Below are 23509 nucleotides of genomic sequence, written 5' to 3' on the forward strand. Positions count from 1 at the left end.
CAGAAACCTCTAGGATGAATAGCATAACAGAATTGTTTTGTGTGTAAACTACCTGTAAAGCCTGTAAAACCTGACATGAAGCATGAAAGAGACAAATTAGGGCAAATTAGTTTAAAGCTCAACTTACCACTAATTTATTTTTACATGTCCATTTTTTTTATTATAAATATACCATTGACTGACACTGTCAGACTTCACAAAATGTATAATTAATAATTAGGGTTAATAAAGCATGTTTCAAGGGGTTGCAACATATTTGTAGTGTACCCTGATTCTCAAACATAAAATCATGACATGCTAAAATATGACACATTTCCACATTCATTAACATCAATACCACCATGCAAAACAGTAACTACACATTTACAGTGGTCAAAAATTAGAAACATTTGGTCTCAGACTGTTCTGCTCTGTGACATAAGTTTGGCTCCACTACGCTCAGCTTCACTGAAAACAGTGTAACGAAATAAATGAAAAATTACCATAAATAAAAAAAAAAAACTTTGAAGCATTTTTCTTAGTCTGGCTGTTACTGTGTTTTATATGTGTAACATTGCATATTTAGAATATGATACGGCATGGCAACACAATGGCAAACAGCAGCATTATTAGCATTTTCAGAAGCAAAAACGTGACTTTCAAAAAAAAAAAAAAAAAAAAGTATTCTGAAATATAATAAAATATTTAATTTAATTTCAGCTTTTTTTTTTGTTAGTTTTTTCCACAGAATTTAATTGGTGCTCTCCAGAGGAAATGTTGCTTATAAAACAAGCAACTATGGTTTAGAGAAAAGAGCCTGTTAAAAAACATGTTCCAGGGCCAGTTGCATGATCTGCTTAGACTATTGACTTAGGCTGTGTCTGAAATCTCCCCCATACCCTACATTACTCCACTAATATAGTCCACTTGAGGGAGAGAATGAAAGCGAGTGAGTGAATTCAGACACTGAGTGCGCCGGAAGGACTGCCACTTTTGCATAGTTTGTTCTTGCTGTTTAATAATAATTTGAAACTTAGCAAACTGGCATCTCCAGTAGTAATTAAAAGATTTATCTTAAAATCTTTAATGGAAACTAGCTTGTATAAAGCTTAATTAAACAATTTAATAATCAATTAAAAAGGAATTTATACCTATATGATATTACACTGTACCCACATTGGACCAGCGGTTTAAAAATGGATGGATGGATGATTCAGCTGCGGGCGCCATCTTCTGGCAAGATGCAGGGAATTCATTTAGCACTCAAGTCTCACAGTGCATTATGGGTATTCTCATCAGTTGACAACTTGTTCCTGCAGTGCATTGTGGGATTGAATCAGTGCACTTGATAACATCCGCTATGGTTTCGGACACCACTACAAATGGCTGTGCCCTCAAATAGTGCCCTATATAATGGTATGGGGCGATTTTGGACACAGCCTTAGTCTTTTTTTTTTTTTTTTTTCTGTAAAGGTTTATTTAGGTCATTTGCATAAAAACTTTGATCGGTCTAATTAAAAAACAAAAAGTAAAACTTGGCTATCTGCTAGTTGGTCAGAGTATTTCTTAAGACAAAGGGTTTTCAATTTTTAGATGCCACGTACCTCTAAATATGAAACATGAGGGGGACACCCATCCTAAATATTAAGAAGCATCTAAATAGTTTCTTGTATAAAGAACCAATTTGTACTGTGAAAAAAAAATCATATTAATAATGTCAAAATATAATGTGGAAAATATTTAGTTTCTATTAAGTTACATTATTATATTTTGTACTCATGATGGTACTGTACTCACTCATTTACTGTACTGTACTTTACTCATTTACTTATTTTAATCGAATATTAAAATAATATTTAATATCAGTTTAGTACTATTAAAACTTTTACAGTATGATATTTTCATGAATTTAGCACGGTCTGATATGTTTTTAATTAGCAGGTGATTGTGTTTTTAAATTATATTATTTAAACTGTACTTTTCAAGTATTTATGTCATAGTATTTGTTGTACTACCTTTAATACATTATATTTTAAATAGAAAATCATAGAACTCATTTTGTATTACACTATTGACTATCTAATAAGAATCCTTTGAGAAAAGAGAAAAGAGTGTTCCTGTTGAGAAAAACTACAGTTTCTGTTGACTGGCGAGCCTCTCTCCCAGTCTCCTGACCAGTTCTGCTAGCTCCTCTGTCTGACGGGACTTCTCTTCCAGGAGCTCATAGCGTAAACTTGAGATGTCCTGCTTTATCTCCTTTAGTTCCCCTTTAAGACACAAAGTCAAGAGAGTGATGAAGACCTTCTATGATCAGTGACATGCTCACATAACTGGATCATTACATGACCAACACGTAACCAGAAGTTCATCCACCTAGAAAGGTAGTTCCATCTGAAACCACTTTTTTTTTTTTTTTTTTGGCTAAGTGCAAACTAAGGCTTTCATGCAAAGTTGCCATGCATTTCCCCATAGGTTTATTTCCTTTCAAGGACAAGATCTCTCACCAAGTGCTGTGATCTGTTTAATTAACGTATCATATGAGGGTGAGCAAATGATAGCATAATTGTAATTTTTGAGAAAATAAACAGGGTCAGTTTTGATTTCATGTTGACTTCAAGAGCAAAGCTTAAAGTGCCCCATTATGCTTTTTCGAATATTACCTTTCATGTAGAGTGTAATATAGCTGTTTGTGAATGTAAAAGGTCTGCAAAGTTTCAAAGATCAAAGAGCATGATAAATTAAGTTATTGTCTCCCAAAAGAAAGAACCGATTCTGAACTGCCTGAATCGAGTAATCCCAGTCTTACTTCCTGCACAAGCCTACAAAGGTTTGTAACAAATTTGCATAATGCCAGCCTGTAGTCTTCACTGGCTGTCCATGAACAATGTCTTCTTTGACCCACCCTCAAACACTGTAGTTGTAGCTGAAGCCTGGAAGAGTGTGGTTTGTGTTGTTGACATGTCGTTTGCAGCTTTCATTAGCCAAGGACCGACCAAGAGACTGTCTGACTGACATGTAAAGCAACCAGTCACAGTTTGTTGTTTGTGTCGATGTCCCTATGATATCAGATCTAATATCTAATAAATCTAATAAATGATTCATTCAAGAATGTTGTGCAAGTTTACAGCAACAATGGTGCAGCGAACTTCACATACTTTTGAAAATCCAGCTCTTAGTTGATCCTGATAAGTGCTCATTGTCACAGTTGTAAACACGACAGCTTTCTTTTTCCATGAGGGGGTTTGGCTTTATGACGGCTTTGTTTCCAGGCGGACCAATAAAAAAAAAAAAAAGCGACACACACGTCTCTCAGAAATCCAGTAGAATTCAACCAATCAGATGATGACTTCGAAACTGTAGTAACCAGAAGTGTTTCCCATTTTGTGTGCCTTATGCATCAGACGTTCAGCCAACAGTCCGTGGACAAAACGTCTGAGGCTGAGACTACGCTAAAACTGACGTCATCGTTAGTGTCCATTTTACTCTGTATACAAGTGCTGAGAAAGCTGAAATTTAGATATGGTAATGGGCGTTGCGTTTCCGATACACGCTGTATTTGGTAGACCAATCACAACAGACTGGGCCATCTGACCAATCAGAGCAGTGTAGGCTCACGTAAAGAAGGGGTTTAGTGAGACTGAGTCCTTGAAAAGCCCCAAAAGTTTCAAACACTGTGAGAAAAGAAGTGATGCTGTAATGTATATTGTGAGAAAATTTAAGTGTTTTTTGACCTCGGATGCATGTAAGCCTATTGTAGAACTCTAAAACAAAATTAGGAACTTTTAATACAGCACAAAATAGGGGCAATTTAAACATCAAAATGAATCAATTTTCTCTTTCTGAACTCAAACCCCAATTAACTAGCTATACTCAGTGATTAACATTCTCACTCACAATGTTTCCTGTTTGATTCATTTTGCAACAATCTCAATGACTTTGTGTGGATGTGTGCTGAAACACAGATGTCTAGTGCATCATCAATACAACAGAAATTCACACTGTACCTTCATTAACTTCATCTCCCTCTTTGTCAGTCTGTGCTTTGATAACATATCGTTTGATTAGCCGTTTCATGATCCTCTGTGGATACAAGAAAAAAAAAAAAAAAAAAATAGCAGGAACTCTACACAGTTGTGCTAGATTCTTGTCTCTCATATTGCTTACTTATTTTAGTAAGTAGCTATGTAATAATCAGGCTAGTGTACAGGTATCACAAAATAAACCCCTTCAGCATAAAATAAGACTGGTCAGAACTGTGTGTATTACCTGGTAGCGACTTGTATGAGGCGAATTCTTCTCACTGGACTCTTTTTGTTTACCCGACTGGGGGAAAAAAATATTTTTTTGTGAATATTTAACCAAACATATTTTGTTCTTTCAATAAATGAAAAGCTCTTCATGTTGTCTGGCCATTAGAGGGCACCAAATACCAATAAAAGGATATCATTTTCACTGAGAACCCCACAGACAGACCATCATTATATAAATAAAACTGAAAGAAATGTTGTGAGAAAACTCTCAAACATCAGTTGCATTTTGAGTAATTTAAAGAGTCTCCCCTTCATCTCACCACATTGAGCTCTGTGTCCTCTTTCAGGTCCTCTTTGTGTCTGTGAAGGGGTATTAGCAGGAGCTGTTTGAGTTTTATAGCCAGGCTGATGACTGATTTGGGGCTGGGGATGAGGTTAAATGGCACAGGCAGCGTCCCTCCTTCCTCAAAGTAAGAGAACCACAGCTTAGCCCTGGCAAACTTCCACTCCACATCTGCATCATCCTGTCAAAAAGACATATTTTATGGTTTCATTGGAAACGGCATACACTTTGTCACAATAATATCAGTGTATTTCCATGTAGATACATATAGAGTGGCCCCAAAAATGATGTGGACATAATTAGGGGTCCAAGCACCGGAGGTGCTGGAACCCTGTTGTGTTTGTACTGATTTTCTTCTTCCCTGTTTTTCTGCCCTAAAAGTGTATGGGTGTCAGAGACCGTAAATCATAGAGACTCCACAATTGGCAGGATAGTCCCAATCATGCACCGCTACGCAGGCGCACATGCACACATCCGTCCGACACTACATGGTGCTGTAAGGCAATTTGCATTTTTGATCACTTTAGAAACTAAGGACTAGAAACTACATTCGTTTCTCCCAGAGTCAATTTTCCTAAAAACGTACTTTTTCGAATTCCTCCTAGAAAAAAGAATTCTGATTCGTCAAAGCATTGCAAAGTTATAATTTAATTAATTGGTCAGGCAATGCCCATTTTTACAAGTTAACCTATAGCTGCTGAAAGCAATGTCCAAGCTTAACAAAACTTGACACAAAGACAACAGGACATTCTGAGGATGCACACAAAGTTTCATAAAATTTTGCCCATAGGGGGCGCTACAACTAAATGCACTAAAGAAAACAAATCAAGTAGTATTTATAAAGATAAAGACGGCACAAACACACTTTTAAGTAAACCATTTTACAAAAATAAGTTTAAAATTTAGATTTAAAATGATAAAACAAAGGTTTTATAATATTGAGATTTTAGTTTGGATGACAGAAATCACAAAAACAATCTTAATTTTCAACTAGGTGTTTGAAACCAACATACAAATACACTGCTAGAGAAAGCATTTGTGTAACTGGATTTTTGACTCAAAACTGTCACTGATATATAGAACTTCCCCATGTGACCACTAGCCCCAGTCTCCCTGTATACGTAAGAAATAAATGACATGGAACTGGAATTTGTAGCTTCTGTAAATGCACTGATAAAACCATAGCATGCTAAAACAGTAAGGGGCAGTATGATTTGAACAGTTAAGTGTGTTGGCATATTAGTAATGGTCAAATAACGAGATCCCCAGATGGCAATAAAATGCATCAAAAATAACTTCCTCTGTTTCCTGTTGCCTGATCAGTCCTCCCTCCCTCTTATTATTAATCACGTTCTTACTTTGCAGCTATGTTTCATTCAATGCATGAGCAATTTATATTTCACTGTTGGATGCTATTGTAATACATTGTGAACAGCCAGTTTTGACAAGTTTTTTCTGCACAGTGTACACAAACAGGCTGCAATTTATTTCTACTGTGACCAGAAAGGACATCCCATTGCATTTTAACAAATGTAACAGTAATATAAAGGATCTGTATCTCATTTGAAAAGGACTATGAATGGGAAATGATGGGGTCTGGACATTTACCCTTGGCCTGTACTATCCTATCCTAACGTCTGGTCGTTTCACAGATCTCATTTCATAATATGATTACCTCAATTTCCTGGAATGAGTTGTTGATCATGGCGATGAGCATGTTGAGTAAGACGATAACCATGGTAACGTTGTAGACTCCATAAAGTACATAGCCAATATTCTCAATGAATTTGTGCCCGTTGTTGATGACGACAGACTTGACCTCAGAAAGTCCAAAAATAGCCCAGAATAAAGTTTTAAAGCTCTCCTCCACACTGGAGAAGAAGAAGAAGAAGAAACAGATGACTTCCTTTAGGTCTGGGGTGTTATATAATAGTATTTCATTCATCAATGTCAATTAAAAAAAAAAAATCAATAAAAGATTTGCTGTTGTAAGGATAATTATTGCATACACATAAACATATGAATGTTTAAGAACATATACAGTATGTTTATGCCAATTTACTTCAATCAAAATTTGGTAACACTCTACAATAAGGTTCCATTTGTTAACATTAGTTAACTGTCATAACCAATGAAAAAATAGTTCTAAAGTGTTTACTAATCATAGTTAATATTAATTTTAGCATTTACTAATACATTATTAAAATCAAAAGTTGTATCTGTTAATATTATTTAATGGAACTGAGTTAACAAACTAACAAAAAACAGTTAATGTTAGTGCATTAATGTTAACTAACAGAATAGAATAGAAATGCTTCTGCTAAAGACGTCAGCCCACAAGATTTCAGATTACTTTTATATATAAAAATAAGCTTATTCAGCATATTTTTATAAAATATATATATATATATATATATATATATATATATATATATATATATATAAGAACTACAATCCCATGAAGCATAATCGAACAGCATAATCAAATTAAAAATGTAAAACTACCCATATATATTTGTAAATGGGTAGTTTTACGTTTTTAATTTGATTATGCTGTTTGATTATGCTTCATGGGATTGTAGTTCTTTCCCTCAGTAAAGCCATTAAGTACACAGTCTTGTACCTTTGCATTTTTGTCCGATTTTTCAAATACTTTTTTGCTTCAAATCAAATTTTGTAGTATTCTCCTCATAGCTGATTGTCTTGGTTCATGGCTTATAACGCTTTAACGAAGACTTTTTTAAAGTCCCTTAAGGAAAAATGAATGGAAAAAAAACAAAAATTCTGGAACCAGCGCTGCTGAAAAAGGGGCCAGGCGCTAATGCACTCTGTCTGTAAGCTTCAAGAACAACTCTTATAAGTTGAGAAAATACTTTTAGCAAATGTACTATATGCTTTCTCATCTGGGGAATTTTTTGATGACTCATCTTGCAGTCACAGTGGTATTTTGACTAAATCAAATGCCCTCTCAAATGAACCTACTTGTAATATTTTGACCAAAACAAATGCTCTCTCAAATTAACCTACCTGTAATATCAGTTGCCTTTGACTAGGAATAGAAAGTAACAAATGGTTCATGGCTCTAACTAAAGACTACAGTATGTTTTTCTTTTTTTTCTTTTCTTGTTTTTTAAAGTCCTGCCCAAATGTGATGTTTTTAATAGAAAATACTGGTGATAGAGAGTCCAGAAGTGCAGTAAACGGAAAAACTATTTGCTCTATTTGGGAATTCATTCTTGAGAGCCCCAATCACCTCTGAGAGTATCAGAAAAGACCAATAAAATTGGTGTGCAGAATTTGCATGCCAGGCCACGCCCGTTCATATGGGTATATAAGGCCGGCAGCATGCAAGCTGCACTTCAGCTTTGCTCTTCGGAGCCTAAGCAGCACGTCTCTTTGTGAGAAGCAGCATACCAGTCACCTCTACTGAAAATCCACTGGATATATGGCACGTTCAGCAGTCTTCTCCTGTGTGTACGGATAAGTTTGAGACAATCCCCTGGGTGCTTCAGTGATTTCTGAGTAAAATTTCCTATCTGGAAAAAGCTAATTTCCTCTAAAAGAGCTTACACGGTGGTTCGCATCTTTTTAAAGATGCCATTCCGTACATGGCCTACTGGATGCGGGCGATTCCTCTCTCCCTCTGACGAGCATGATTGCTGTGTTCAGTGCTTGTGCCGTGCCCATGCTGAAGCAGCGTTTGTGGGTGGCTCATGATCTCACTGCTAGAGCATAACCATCGGAATGTTGCGGTCGCGGCTCTCTTGTGTCTTTAAAAGACAGAGAGTCTCTTCAGCCGCTTCCCGTCCTGGTCATTCTACCTCCGGGTATGAGGCCTTGGCAGCAAGCATCGAGGGTGAGCAGGGGAGCAAAATGGTAGTGCTTTCGCCGGGTAAATTCCCACGAACCTCCCATTCCCCAGCACGTTCAGTTCCCCCAGTCGAGTTCCTGGATGAGTTTGATGCTGCATCACTCGACGTTGCATATCATCATGTTGCGTCGCAGGGTGCATGCGCCATCTCATTCGAGGCTTGCAGAGATGATGAAGTTTTGCTTGCAGCATCAGAGGGCAGGTTTATGCTTTCAGGCACTTAAGACTCAGCTGGACTTTGGGTGTGTTGCCTCATTCGGAGTCTGACGCTGAGTAGCGCTGTCACCTGGCGAAATAGCCCACGTCTTCCGTCCAAGGGGTGTAAGTTTACCTTGTCCCTGACGGCGAAGGCTTACACAGCTGTCCTGCGGCAGGAGATCACGAAACTTCTAGCAAAGGACGCGGTCGAGCCTGTCCCCTCCGGCCGAGATGAAGAAGGATATTTACAGCCCTTACCATTTATTCGGTTTGCTTTCGAAGGACGAGCATACCAGTACAAGGTCCTCCCTTTCAGGCTGTCCCTGTCTCCTTGCATCTTCATGAAGGTTGCGAAGGCTGCCCTTGCTCCTTTGCGGGCATTCACATTCTCAACTACCTCGACGACTGGCTTGATCGACTACTGGACTCGGTCACTATGACTGCGCAGCTCTCTCTGGACCGCGCTCAGTTAATGCTGCATTTCCTGAAATACTTTCAGAGGCTCCTGGGGCATATAGCATCTACAACCGCAGTCATGCTGCTCAGATTGTTACATCTGAGACCGCTGCAGCATTGGCTTCAGTCTTGAGTCCCGAGATAGGCATGGCACCACGGCATACATTGCGTAGCCATCAGGACAGGAGTTCTCCTAGGTCAAGTGTCCAGGCGTGTTTTGTCACAACCAACACCTCCAAGACAGCCTGGGATGCCGTGTGCAATGGGAATGAAGTTTTGGGCCCCTGGAGAGGACCCCATCTGCATTGGCACATCAACTGCCTAGAATTGTTAGCTGTGCTATTGGCCCTGAGGAGGCTTTGGCCATTGATTCAAGGGAAGCATGTGTTGGTCCACACGGACAACACAGCGACGGTGGTGTATATAAATCGCCAGGGCGGGATCCGCTCTCATCGCATGTCACAACTCGCCCGCCATCTCCTCCTCTGGAGTCAGTAATGACTGAAGTCGCTGCGTGCCATTCATATCCCGGGAAACCTCGATTGCACAGCCAATGCGCTCTCGCGACAGGTCACGCACTGCGGAGAATGGAGACTCCATCCCCAGACGGTCCAGCTGATATGGAGATGATTCAGAAAGGCACAGGTCGGACCTGTTTGCCTCCCACAAATTCTTCCATTGTGCTCTGTTGTACTCCCTGACCGAGTCCCCTCACCTATATGGCCTAAAAGCTACTGTATGTACTAAATGGCAGTCCAATTTTGATTTCACATTCTTTAATGAATTCATTTTGAATTTAAATGAATTACTTATCAATTTCATATCGACCTGAGGCTTTTTAAATATCAAGAGCATGAAGAGTCCAAGACTCTTATTCACTCTCATGTCCACATGGACATGGTCGTGGTATGGCAGTCATGATAATTGAATTTGCCAAACGCCTACTTCCAGTATGTCCTAGTGCATTGCTGCCAAGGCTCTGGGCATTTTGTAATTTTATAACAAATAAAGACATTGATGTGATACCATTACCAAGGAAGAGATAAACAATCATCAAAGGAATTAATGTTAATCAAACAGATATGTTCATTGCTTACGTTGTGAAAGCACCGTTTTGCTTTGCTCCACGATAGTATGAGTAGAGGTTAAACATTCCAATCATGAAGGCCACAAACACCATTATAAAGATCACCATGAATTTAAATATGTCTTTCACAGTCCTGCCCAGGGAGATCTGCAAGGGCCCAAAGCTTTCATTGGCCGGCAGGATGTACGCAATCCGAGAGAAGCTCAGAACCACTGCGATGGCATAAAGGCCCTCGGAGATCAGCTGAGGGTCTGAAGGAACCCAGTGGACACGAGCTGAAATATATAAAAAGGAAACTTGTAAAGGCTAAGAATCTGGTCTTTTCTACAGGTCTTTCAAAAGTCCAGCCGAAGGTATTCAACATGGAAAGTCACTGGTAGAAAAAGTGTGATCTGCTACATTTAAGTTCCCACTTGTCTCCCATTTCATTAAAGGAATACTTCAACCAAAAATGAAAATTCTGTCATCATTTACTCACCCTCAAGTTGTTCCAAACCTGTATGTATTTTCTTCTGCTGAACACAAAAGAAGATATTTTGAAGAATATGGGTAACCAAACAGTTGATAGGCCCCACTGACTTCCATAGTATTTTTTCTTTCTATACTATGTAAGTCAATGTGGTCCATCAACTGTTTAGTTACCAACATTCTTCAAAATATCTTCTTTTGTACTAAGCAGAAGAAAGAAATTCATACAGGTTTTGAACAACCTGAGGGTAAGTAAATGATGACTGAATATTTGGGTGAACTATCCCTTTAACTTTTTCCCCGCCAGCATTTAAAAAAAAAAAAAAAAAAAAAAAAAAGCATTTTTAATCATTTTTACAAACATTTCATGGACCCCAGAATATTTTGCTGAATGAATGTCAACAAAAGAAAGAACAGTGCTTCTGCTTTAAAAAAAAAAAAAAAAAAAAACTCTTTTATTCTAGCTTCATGCATTCTTTTTTTTATCAACACTTAAATGTGGACAAGTTTTATAAAAAAAAAAAGAACATAGATTGAGTAGATCGAGTCCATCAACACCCCCCAAAGCTTCAGTCTTATACCTCTTTGTAGGTTGACATTTCATTCAATAATGAGAGGCAGTTTTGATATGCTGTTCAGTTTAAATGCCCATTCATAATAAGGAGGCCAAGATAGATAGTGAAAGAAGCTGCATGTGCCACAAATTTTAGGAAAGACATTGCATAAAACAAAAAATAATCTTTTGCAAAACTAGTTTTTACACTGTTGAAGTAATGTTGTAGAAATTATAATCGTCATTTATTTATTTATTTGGCAGTTTTGATGCTCCATAGACCACATTCTTGAGATAATGTCAAAACAAAGTGATTTTAAAAGGGTTGCTATTGTTGTTGTTGTTGTAGTTTTTTTGTTGGGGTTTTTTTTTTTTTGACATTTTCAATTTTCTTTAGTGTGTAATGTTGCTGTTTGAGCATGAAAAAGTTTTAGTGAGTTGTGTTGGTAGTGTGTTGAAACTTGACCAATGAGAGCACATTGCACTTTTTGGAAGGAGGGGCTTCTTAGAGACAGGAATTAAACAGAGCATTACAGACAGACTTGGAAGAGAGGTGCTGCAATAAAGTAAAATATGTGAAAAATAATGTGTTTTTTCAACATTCAAGCATGAAATCCTAGTTAAGACCCCAAAAACAAAATCAAGACTTTGAAAAAGGGCATAATAGGTCCCCTTTAAATGGACAAAGCATTTTTTCTTCAGTAAAGCTTGACAGCAGTACTCACCAAGACGATAGTATTCTATCTCAAGGGGCAAGGTAATGTTTGATAGATCTGTGTAGTGCTTGTCGACGTAACTCTGAGCAACATTTGCATGCCAAAATGCCATAAATCTGGCAATGAAGGAAGTAACAAAAAGGGCCAGCATTCCAAAGTCCAGCAAATTCCAAGGCTCCAGCAGATATTCCCGAGGACCCTGAGACCATATTTCTTTACATTCAGCCCAAATCATTCCTTTAATCAGAAGAGACAGATAATTAGTTTTATTATAAATATATTCATGCACCCACAGTCATTCAGTGTTTGATATTTTTAAGCAAATGGCTTGAGTCTGTAGTGAAATTATTTTTTTCTTTTCTAATTGAACAATATCACTTTTACAGATCATTTTTACAAATATTTCTAATATATTTTCATAGGGCAGATGTGACAGATGTTAGACAGCTTGAAGAGTTGCGACCCTTCTGTGGATCATTGTGTTCTTGCAGCAGTCATTTGGGATTTATTTTAGTACATAGCTGTGGGAACTTTCCTTAAACTTGATGTCTAATGTGTCATCTTTTACTCACCCTCATGTCATTCCAAACCCATATGTACTGGTCATATGGACTACTTTCATAGTGCTTTTATGATGCTTTATTGTCTTTTTTGGAACTTACTCACCAATTGTTATTCTGCAAAAGTTCTCCTGTTGTGTTCCAAAAAAAAAAAAAAATATATATATATATATATATATATAGGTTGGGAATGTTATGTGAGCAAGTAAATTATCTGATTTAGAATAAATGTCTGATTTGTTATTGCATAACACAGTGAGAGGTGTCCGACCTATGACCCAGGAAATGATCAACATTTCCATCCAGGTAAAAGGTGTGGTCTTCATACGGAACAATTGGGAGGGGTGGTCGTGGATGGTCATATTTGGTAAGAGAGTTGTCCCTTCAAAACGGTCAGCAGCGTTCATGATGAGAAGTCCAAGAAAGATTGTGAAGGAAGCTGCATGTGCCACAAATTTTAGGAAAGGACCACGTATGATCTTCCCCAACTTGAATTAAAAACATTGCACAAAACAAATAAAAAGTTGCATTGTTGAAGGAGTTATTGTAGTAAGTCAGAAACAGCACAGTTAATAATAAGAATAAATCCATACACAACATTGTTTTCTTTTCTTACATACAATATTACATAAGCATAACAGAAATTTAGTGCCATGGCTGGATTCACATTAGCTAAAGGTTGAGGTTACTGCAGTCTGACCTTGCTTGAGGGTGCTATCCAGTACAGTAAGGCCAGGATGGGAAGTCCAACCACCACCCCCAGAACCACAAGTAACTTGACAGCTGTGGTCTGCTGCCTGAGCCCAGACAGATTCTCATACCATATGGACAAAAGCTGCTGTTGGCAGTTTGGATGGGCTACAAACTGTGTAGGAGGCATAAGAGCAGGCAGAGATACAGTAAACAGATATGTTAATATTACTGTACTATTATCCACAGTAATGAAGCATTTGTATTTCAGCACTTAAGGCTACTTAGTTGAATCAATTTGCCTAACAACTATATCACTTACTGAAAACATTGTGTGCATTATTAATGTTTATTATGAGAAAAACCCACCTTTTTCAGCTCATATTTGATGGCCAGTTTTAATCGAACTAGATTAGGTCTGCCGCTCTTGTCAAAGTGGCCACTTGTCTCTGTGTCTCCATTTAAAATGGCTTCCACCTCCTCTGTATTCCGACACAGATCCAGAAGTCCAACTACAAAATCCTTACATTGCATAGACAGCTTCTTATAATCATTCTGTGAATGGAAATTAGCATAGATCTGTTGAAAATATGCACACAAGTATGATGAAAATGATTCCATTTTGAGCCTAAACCTAAAGTATACCATAAAATAAAAGTTACAAAGAGCCTTGAATTAAGAATTCGTTCCCACGACTTAAGAATTCTTTTTCTCATTTTAGTAAAACAATTATCACAACATGGCCACAACTTAGTAAACGAGAGAACAAATTCTTAACTCATGGCCACGATTTAACTAAAAAGAGGGGCCGAATTAGTAAACATGGCCACAATTTGCTAGGTACATCTTGCTAGTGCCGGGTTGGAGCCCCTTTTGCCTTCAGAACTGCCTTAATTATTTGTGGCATAAAAATTCCTCAGAGACTTTGGTCCATATTGACATGACAGCATCACACAGTTGCTGCAGATTTGTCTGCTGCACATCCATGATGCGAATCTCCCGTTCACCAAATCATAATAGTGCTCTATTGAGATCTGGTGGCTGTGGAGGTCATTTGAGTATAGTGAACTCATTGTCATGTTCAAGAAACCAGTTTGAGATGATTTAAGCTTTTTGACATGGTGCGTTTTCCTGCTGGAAGTAGACATGAGTACACTGTTGTCATAAAAGGATGAACATGGGCAGCAACAATACTCAATCTGTGGCATTTAAATGATGCTCAATTGGGCCCAAAGTATGCCAAGAAAATATCCCCCACATCATTACACCACCAGCAGCAGCCTAAACCGTTGATACAAGGCAGGTTGGATCCATGCTTTTGTGTTGTTTACAGCTAATTCTGCCCCTACCATCTGAATGTCAAAGCAGAAATCGAAACTCATCAGATCAGGCAATGAATTTTCAATTTTAGTGAACTATCCCTTTAGCATTATTGGTGGTGTGCCAAGACAAGATTCACTATTAATACTGTTAATACTCAGGGTTAAGCAATCTCCCAGAACAGCAACAACCTGACAACACCAAACACCCAGGACACCCTAGCCCTGCAACCATCCAAATCACACTAGAAACTGTCCTCTAATGTGCGACAAATAGATTTTGGCATAGGTGAGCACCACTCACTTAAATGACTTAATGAAAGATATTGTAAAGTGTTACAAAAACATTTCGTGCCAGAATTACGGTCACAGCCAGAGATTACCACCTTAATGGTTGGAAATTGAATGCAACTGGCATGTGATTATGCACATATCACTGCAGATAATAGTTAGGTTTTTTATTTCTTTCTAGAGAACCATCTTACCATCTGTTTAAGACTGAATCTGCATACAAAACCTTACACCCATCAATAATAATATAAGCAAGAGGAGCAAATCCACCCACTCTATGGCAAAGGCTGCAGACTCACTAACTACCAGGCACGACTGCACACCCACATCCATATGCACTCTGCATAAAAAGTTAAAAGTAAAAAAGCTGAATCATATTTCTTAAACCCATTAGTTGCTTGTCTTTTTACTAATGTACTTCCTGCCTGATATTGATAATACAGTATATCTATTGTTTTTATCCAATGAAATGTTTGGACAAAACCCTTCTTTACTGTGTTGACAATGACATATAACCTATTGAAACAGTAAGTTGGGATGGGAAATATCACATTCTTCCATGTTCCATTATTTAAAGAGGACCTATTATGCTTTTTTTTACCTTTCCTTTAGCATGTAGCTGTTTCTGCATGTAAACAATCTGCAAAGTTACAAGCCACAAAGTCCACGCGTAAACGGCTCCAACAGAAAACACTCACCTGAAACACCTTGTTCGCAATCCTGCCATTATTTCCATGACACGGTTACGTCACCATGTAACACATTTGCATAAGGAATTTATAAGGCCAGGAAGAGTTTACGACATGTTGAGGAAACTGTTTTGTTTTTTTGCGTTTTACTTAGAGGATAAAACATTTACCTGGACTTCCAAAGGCAGAGGAATCGAAGAATCAGTGGTCTAAATTTATTTTTAACACTATTGCTCAACAGTACAACATTTTACAACTACTGCTTCTTGAACCGCGCAGTTGAATGCAGTGTTAACGGACATACAGTTTTTACTGTGATTTAGAGAAATGACAGTTTGACAGATTTTAGACAAATCACATCTTAAATGTAAGAGATGTATAAAATAAAATAAAAAACTTCCACTTTTAAATGTTGTGCTAGCGAAGGTGGTTTGGGACTGTCATTATCAGACTTGGCTGAAATTGATAACGTAACTCCCCTTACTGGTTATGTACCAACGTAAATTATAAGAAAAAGAATAATTTTTTTGAACATTAAATCGTGTTAACCTATTCTAGTAGACCCGCTGAACAAAATTATGAACCTGTCAATGAGAATAATAGGAGCTCTTTAATAATTGGATCTATATTTTCTCTTCCTATATGCTATTATGCCTACCTTAAACTCTTTTTCTATGTTGGCCAGTACAGCCAGTTCATTGCTGAGCTCTAGAGCCGTCAGTACTGGGTCCTCACTGGACAGGGATAGGTAGGCGGGGCTAGCCAGCCCTTTGTAGGCATTGATTCTGGAACGTGAATGGCTAAAAGAGTCATGCCTCTGGTGATAAAGACAGCTGTTACATTTGCAAAAGTAGTCATGTGGGCGCGCAATGCGGGCACCCTTCCTTAGCAGAATGTGCACAATCTCGTATTCGTGGCAATGAGAAGCTAGTATAATGGGTGTAATATCATGGGAAAACCGAGTGCCATCCTCATCATAGGCGAAGAAGTCGTCTTGTGTCGCTGCCTGGAGGGGGCTGCTAGTGAGTTTGGTTGTGTCTGCGAAAGCCTGGTGGCCCAAAATGGCCTCCACAATACGAATGTATCCTTTACTTATGGCTAAAAGCAAAGCGTCACCTATCCTGGCCAGGTTCTCTTTTTTCAGCAAGAGTTCTGTCACTTCTAGGTGCTCACTGGCAACCGCAAGCTGCAATGCACTCTGGCCCATGTAGTCCACACAGTTGACATTAAGTTCAGAAGTTCTTCTAGCATCCTACGGATGACAGGGATATTTCCATACTCAGCCGCCTCTAGAAAACGCTCTTCAGTTGAGGACAGACTATTGTAACGGGCATTAAACATGTAGGCCGGTCTTCGCGTAGCCATGCGCCGGCTCTTAGCCAATGCGTGCCTCTGAATGTCATCATTGCTCCACCTATTCCGCCAGAGAGAAAATCAAAATCACAAACTTGTTTAAAACAAAGTATTGGTAAGTGAACAGTGCAGTCACATTAGAGAAATTTTGTGGAGGAAAAAAGGGTCCATTATCTACTGTCAAACAGTGCAGCAAAGTATGAAGTACAGTTCACGCAGAAGTCACTTTCAAACCAAATCATGTAGTTATAAGAAGTCACTCCTCTTGCATTTAGCCCACATTTTACAAACCCGATTCCAAAAAAGTTGGGACACTGTACAAATTGTGAATAAAAAAAGGAATGCAATGATGTGGAAGTTTCAAATTTCAATATTTTATTCAGAATACAACATAGATGACATATCAAATGTTTAAACTGAGAAAATGTATAATTTTAAGGGAAAAATAAGTTGATTTTAAATTTCATGGCATCAACACATCTCAAAAAAGTTGGGACAAGGCCATGTTTACCACTGTGTGGCATCCCCTCTTCTTTTTATAACAGTCTGCAAACGTCTGGGGACTGAGGAGACAAGTTGCTCAAGTTTAGGAATAGGAATGTTGTCCCATTCTTGTCTAATACAGGCTTCTAGTTGCTCAACTGTCTTAGGTCTTCTTTGTCGCATCTTCCTCTTTATGATGCGCCAAATGTTTTTATGGGTGAAAGATCTGGACTGCATGCTGGCCATTTCAGTACCCGGATCCTCCTTCTACGCAGCCATGATGTTGTAATTGATGCAGTATGTGGTCTGGCATTGTCATGTTGGAAAATGCAAGATTTTCCCTGAAAGAGACAGCGTGAACTTGGATATACCTTTCAGCATTGATGGTGCCTTTCCAGATGTGAAAGCTGCCCATGCCACATTCACTCATGCAACCCCATACCATCAGAGATGCAGGCTTCTGAACTGAGCGCTGATAACAACTTGGGTTGTCCTTGTCCTCTTTAGTCCGGATGACATGGCGTCCCAGTTTTCCAAAAAGAACTTCAAATTTTGATTCGTCTGACCACAGAACAGTTTTCCACTTTGCCACAGTCCATTTTAAATGAGCCTTGGCCCAGAGAAAATGCCTGCGCTTCTGGATCATGTTTAGATATGGCTTCTTTTTTGACCTATAGAGTTTTAGCCAGCAACGGCGAATGGCACGGTGGATTGTGTTCACCGACAATGTTTTCTGGAAGTATTCCTGAGCCCATGTTGTGATTTCCATTACAGTAGCATTCCTGTATGTGATGCAGTGCCGTCTAAGGGCCTGAAGATCACGGGCATCCATATGGTTTTCCGGCCTTGACCCTTACGCACAGAGATTGTTCCAGATTCTCTGAATCTTTGAATGATATTATGCACTGTAGGTGATGATAACTTCAAACTCTTTGCAAGTTTTCTCTGAGAAACTCCTTTCTGATATTGCTCCACTATTTTTTGCCGCAGCATTGGGGGAATTGGTGATCCTCTGCCCATCTTGACTTCTGAGAGACACTGCCACTCTGAGAGGCTCTTTTTATACCAAATCATCTTGCCAATTGACCTAAAAAGTTGCAAATTGGTCCTCCAGCTGTTCCTTATATGTACATTTAACTTTTCCGGCCTCTTATTGCTACCTGTCCCAACTTTTTTGGAATGTGTAGCTCTCATGAAATCCAAAATGAGCCAATATTTGGCATGACATTTCAAAATGTCTCACTTTCAACATTTGATATGTTATATATATTCTATTATGAATAAAATATAAGTTTATGAGATTTGTAAATTATTGCATTCCTTTTTTATTCACAATTTGTACAGTGTCCCAACTTTTTTGGAATCGGGTTTGTAGATATTTTGTATAAATCACTGGATCATAGTGTCAGGGTTTGGGGTAAAGGGATGGGGCGAGGACTCAAGAATGCAGATATAGGCTTTTATTAATCAAAAAATAAAACAAAACGAACATAAACTACCCATTGGTGGAAAACATGCAGGGCAGGGCAACAGGGAGCAGATAAACATGATGCACATACAACAACAATCTGGCACAGGACTGTAAACACAAGGAAAATAAAAAGGGAGAGCAAACAAAGCAGGTAACAAGGGAGGACAGGTGGGGCAAATAAACCAATAATCAGATAACAAGAAGGATGGGGTTAGACAATAGAAAGGAGAGCACATGGCACATAGAAACAAACATGACAAGCCATGAGCTCAAACAAAACATGACACAAATACGCAGCCAATGAGAGCTCTCATCGACTGCGTGTCCACACAGAACATGACAACACGCGGACAGAAGAGTGTATAGCCCAAGCAAACTCAAAACTTCCACAAAAAGACAGAGTGCACGGAGAATGAGCAAATGCTCATCCTGTGCAATCACAACAGAAGACAAACACACAAAGCATGAATGTCCGAACCCCAATCACAGAACCAAAACCAAACTGGACCGAAGTGCCAGGATCCGAACACCACGCACCGCAGCACAAAAAACAACTCACGTGGACAAAACCCACACACTCACAACCAGTTTAGGGGGTGACACAAAATAAACAGACCGAAGTGACAGAACCCTGACACATAGTCTTTGTGAACTGCTGTTGTATGGAAAGATCTAAATAAAGATTCTTCAAAACATGCATCAACCTAATCAACACCCTGTGTTTGAGATAAGCTACCCAGCCTGATTGGAAAATCGTGCCTGTAGCGACTTTGCATGTTGCATGTTTTGCAACACTTTCAAAGTGAAATGTCCAGTGAGTGGTGCTAAAAGTTTGTTCAGTTTTATCTAAAACTGATGAATGTAGCAACATTTTATCATGTTGGCTGTTGTACGTATCATGGCAGTTTGGAAATGAATTGTCCAGTGAGTGACTTTAAAAGGTTAATCACATTTGAAAACAATGTACCACCTACAGTGAAATACCCTAAACCTAATCGATAGTGTTAACAAATGTAATTGTAAGAAAAAAACACATTTGCTATCGTGATTCATGTTTCATACCCAAGCACTTCACATCGCAAGTGCCATGCTGTACCAGGTGAGCTACTGAGCAAGTTTACTACACCAGAAAATCCATATGGAGCTATTTATGTGATGCAAATGTCAAAATGTATTAGTTTACAAATCATAAACTATGGTAAAAGTGTTTATGTCGTCAATATTTTGCCAGGAACCAATATATAATATTTTATATTATTTATAATACACAGGTGTATCTCAATAAATTAGAATGTTGTGGAAAAGGTCACTTATTTCAGTAATTCAACTCAAATTGTGGAACTTGTGTATTAAATAAATTCAATACACACAGACTGAAGTACTTTAAGTCTTTGGTTCTTTTAATTGTGATGATTTTGGCTCACATTTAACAAAAACCCACCAATTCACTATCTTAATAAATTAGAATACTTCATAAGATCAATAAAAAAGGATATTTTAAACAGAAATGTCAGGCTTTCTGAAAAGTATGTTCATTTCTATGCACTCAATACTTGGTTGGGCCTCCTTTCACATGAATTACTGCATCAATGCGGCGTGGCATAGAGGCAATCAGCCTGTGGCACTGTTCAGGTGTAATGGAAGCCCAGGTTGCTTTGATAGCGGTCTTCAGGTCATCTGCATTGTTGGGTCTGGTGTCTACCATCTTCCTCTTGACAATACTCCATAGATTCTCTATGGGGTTCAGGTCAGGCGAGTTTGCTGGCCAATCAAGCGCAGTAACATCATGGTCATTGAACCAGCTTTTGGTACCTTTGGAAGTGCGGGCAGGTGCCAAATCCTGCTGGAAAATGAAATCAGCATCTCCATAAAGCTTGTCAGCAGAAGAAAGCATGAAGTGCTTTAAAATTTCCTGGTAGATGGCTGTGTTGACTGTGGACTTCAGAAAACACAGTGGACCAACAACAGCAGATGACATGGCAGCCCAAATCATCCCTGACTGTGGAAACTTTACACTGGACCTCAAGCAACATGGTTTCTGTGCCTCTCCACTCTTCCTCCAGACTCTGGGACCTTGATTTCCAAATGAAATGCAAAATTTACTTTCATCTGAAAAGAGGACTTTGGACCACTGAGCAACAGTCCAGTTCTTTTTCTCCTTAGCCCAGGTAAGACGCTTCTGACGTTGTCTTTGGTTGAGAAGCAATACCCTCTGTGTGGCTTACCCTCATTGTAGAGGGTCTTGATGATCGTCTTCTGGACAACTGTCAAGTCAGCAGACTTCCCCATGACTGCTGTTGGGATTACTGACCTAAACCCAGTATTTATACCCTGAGAATGGTAATTTAATAGAACTTGAAATTAAATATTCTAATAATTTGAGATACTGATTTTTTGATTTTGATGAGCAGCAAGCTGTAATCATCAAAATGAAAACAAAAAAGTCTAGAAATATTTTACTTTATGTCTAATAAATCTAGAATATATTTAAGTTTTACTTTTTGAATTAAATTACAGAAAAAAAAATAACTTTTTCATGATATTCTAATTTATTGAGATGCACCTATATAAAGTAGCTATTTAAGGGGGAATATATATATATTCCCCCTTAAATAACTACTTTGGCCACTATCATGCTATCATGAACTTTTTTCACTAATGTAATGTTTAGCTGTATATCATCCTCACGGGTTTCCGAGGCTGAGTGTTCAGAATGAAGAGGTTTCTTTCAGACCAAAAATACTTAGACATCTGGTGGTTGACAAAAATTAATGGATCATGTTCATATCAGCAGCATATGTTTGCAGATCACACTTGGTTCATGATATTTTGGTATTGCTATGAAATCCTTATATTTTCAGTGTTCAAACACTCTGGGATGACTGTTCACTGTACACAGATGAGATGTTTATAATCTCTTTTTCAGACTATACTTGAATCAAGGTTAATGGATCTAAAATGCTTATTAAAACATTTGAAACATCTGAGATTTGCAAAATTACTGAGTTTTTAAAAATGTTTAAAAAACTGGGTAACAGAGTATATGTTGACAAAGAATACAGGATGAAAATGTGCCTGAATGATTGCATTTAAATTGCCTAATTTTGTTTGAAATAATTTGTTTCCGTAGCAATAACGGCTCTGAATAAGAGAATGATGAGCCCTCCCACACTAATGCTGTCTTGGATAATCAAGAAAAAAATCATTTCAGAAGTCAAGGGGCATCTAACTACTGTTAGATAAATCAGTGTCAATGTTCTCCTCTTTACACCTAAATCTGTATATTCCCTTTAAAATTCAAGAACAAGAACAACTACAACTTCATCTTAGTATTTTGAATGATATTAATCCTAAAAAAAAAAAAAAAGACCCTAAAGTAGGACAGGCCAGAGTAGACAGTATATGAGATGGCTAAATCTTTTTTTTATCTTGGATCAAATTTGTCATAGATTTACAAAAATCCATAACATGCTGAAAACCTAACCAATTCTTCAAATACAAACCACATAAAGACAGATGAAAGAGAGAGAGATAAAAAAAAAAAAAAAACCTTTGAACCTTTGTGACAACAGAGTTATTACTTATGTCATTTCTTTATAATATCAATGTTTTAAGATCAATACATCTGTACATGTAACATGTCAGAGTTTGTCAGAGAGGGTGGTAATCATTTATCTTATATTACGTGCAGCTGGATCATTAACAAAAATCAGGAAAACAATGAAAGGTTATGAAAAAAATTTTGGTAAAACTTTGCTTAACTTTGTTAATGTTGCAACATTTCTATGTATCTCCAAAATGTACAAAATAAACAGAACTCACCTCTTGCAATACCGTGGCAAAGGATACTTTTCAAAGTCGGTGTTCATCCGTTGATGAACAGAAGTGTGTTTGACAGAAGTGTGATCACTGGACATCGGTTTGCTGTCTTCATGAATCTCTCACCTTTACTGATGCGCACGAAAGAGCCGCTCACATCAGGAATCGATGTGATCCTGCAAAGTTAAGCAAAATTCTCCTCACTACCCGCGCGTTCCTGGGAAGCTTATTGAGCGTGTTAAACAAATCGACTGTGTGATGATGTCACGGCCACATCATTATACTAGTCGTTCAAAGAAACCTTTTTCAGTTTCATTATGTGATTTTATTGTAAGATTTTAGAAACTGTATGCGGAAATAAATTGCAAAAAAATAAAACAGTACTTATAAGAAATATCATTAAAATGATCACAAACTGTACATGAGGTGAAGAATCCATCCAGCCTACAAAAAAAGCTGTTTTATTCCAAGTGGAGCGAGTCGCCCCCTCATGGGCGCTGGCATATCTGCAATTGTCAGAGTTAACAATAACACAATGATAATACATTTACTTTACATAATAATTTCCAGCAGCAACATAAAAGTACAAGAAAAACAATAAAAACGAACGCAATCTACATATTAGCCTATACAGACAAACATAACATTGGAACCTGCATAAACAGTAGGCCTAGCCTATAGGCTTTATGGATTAGCATGATCTAATACTGAATATCTGTGTTGTATGAGACAGAGAAAAATGTAGACAGGAAAATATAATACATATTAAGTTTAAATAACTGTGTCTTTAGAAAGGTTTTTATTTTTTAAATCGTTATATCCAGACCAAATTTTTCAAATGTAGTCAAAATCATGGTAGGCTAACAGGGTTGACAGGGTGTCTTTATAAAATGTACTGTAACCTTAAAGAGAT

At 38.0% G+C, this 23509-nt stretch overlaps 1 protein-coding gene across 1 annotated transcript; it reads right to left on the reverse strand.

Annotated features, from left to right (window-relative positions):
- Positions 1-106: 106 nt before the first annotated feature.
- On the reverse strand, positions 107-23099 carry trpc6b (transient receptor potential cation channel, subfamily C, member 6b). Its single transcript, XM_051870964.1, is given in 14 exon segments — positions 107-2246; positions 3984-4059; positions 4246-4302; positions 4550-4753; positions 6248-6443; positions 10195-10459; positions 11931-12158; positions 12753-12969; positions 13182-13346; positions 13541-13726; positions 16129-16709; positions 16712-16884; positions 22600-22772; positions 23018-23099. Coding segments are annotated over 13 exon segments (2580 nt in total). The 5' UTR covers positions 22695-22772; positions 23018-23099; the 3' UTR covers positions 107-2109.
- Positions 23100-23509: the final 410 nt, after the last annotated feature.

Source organism: Ctenopharyngodon idella, chromosome 18 (genome assembly GCF_019924925.1).
Source record: "Ctenopharyngodon idella isolate HZGC_01 chromosome 18, HZGC01, whole genome shotgun sequence".
In the NCBI taxonomy this organism is placed as follows: Eukaryota; Metazoa; Chordata; class Actinopteri; order Cypriniformes; family Xenocyprididae; genus Ctenopharyngodon; species Ctenopharyngodon idella.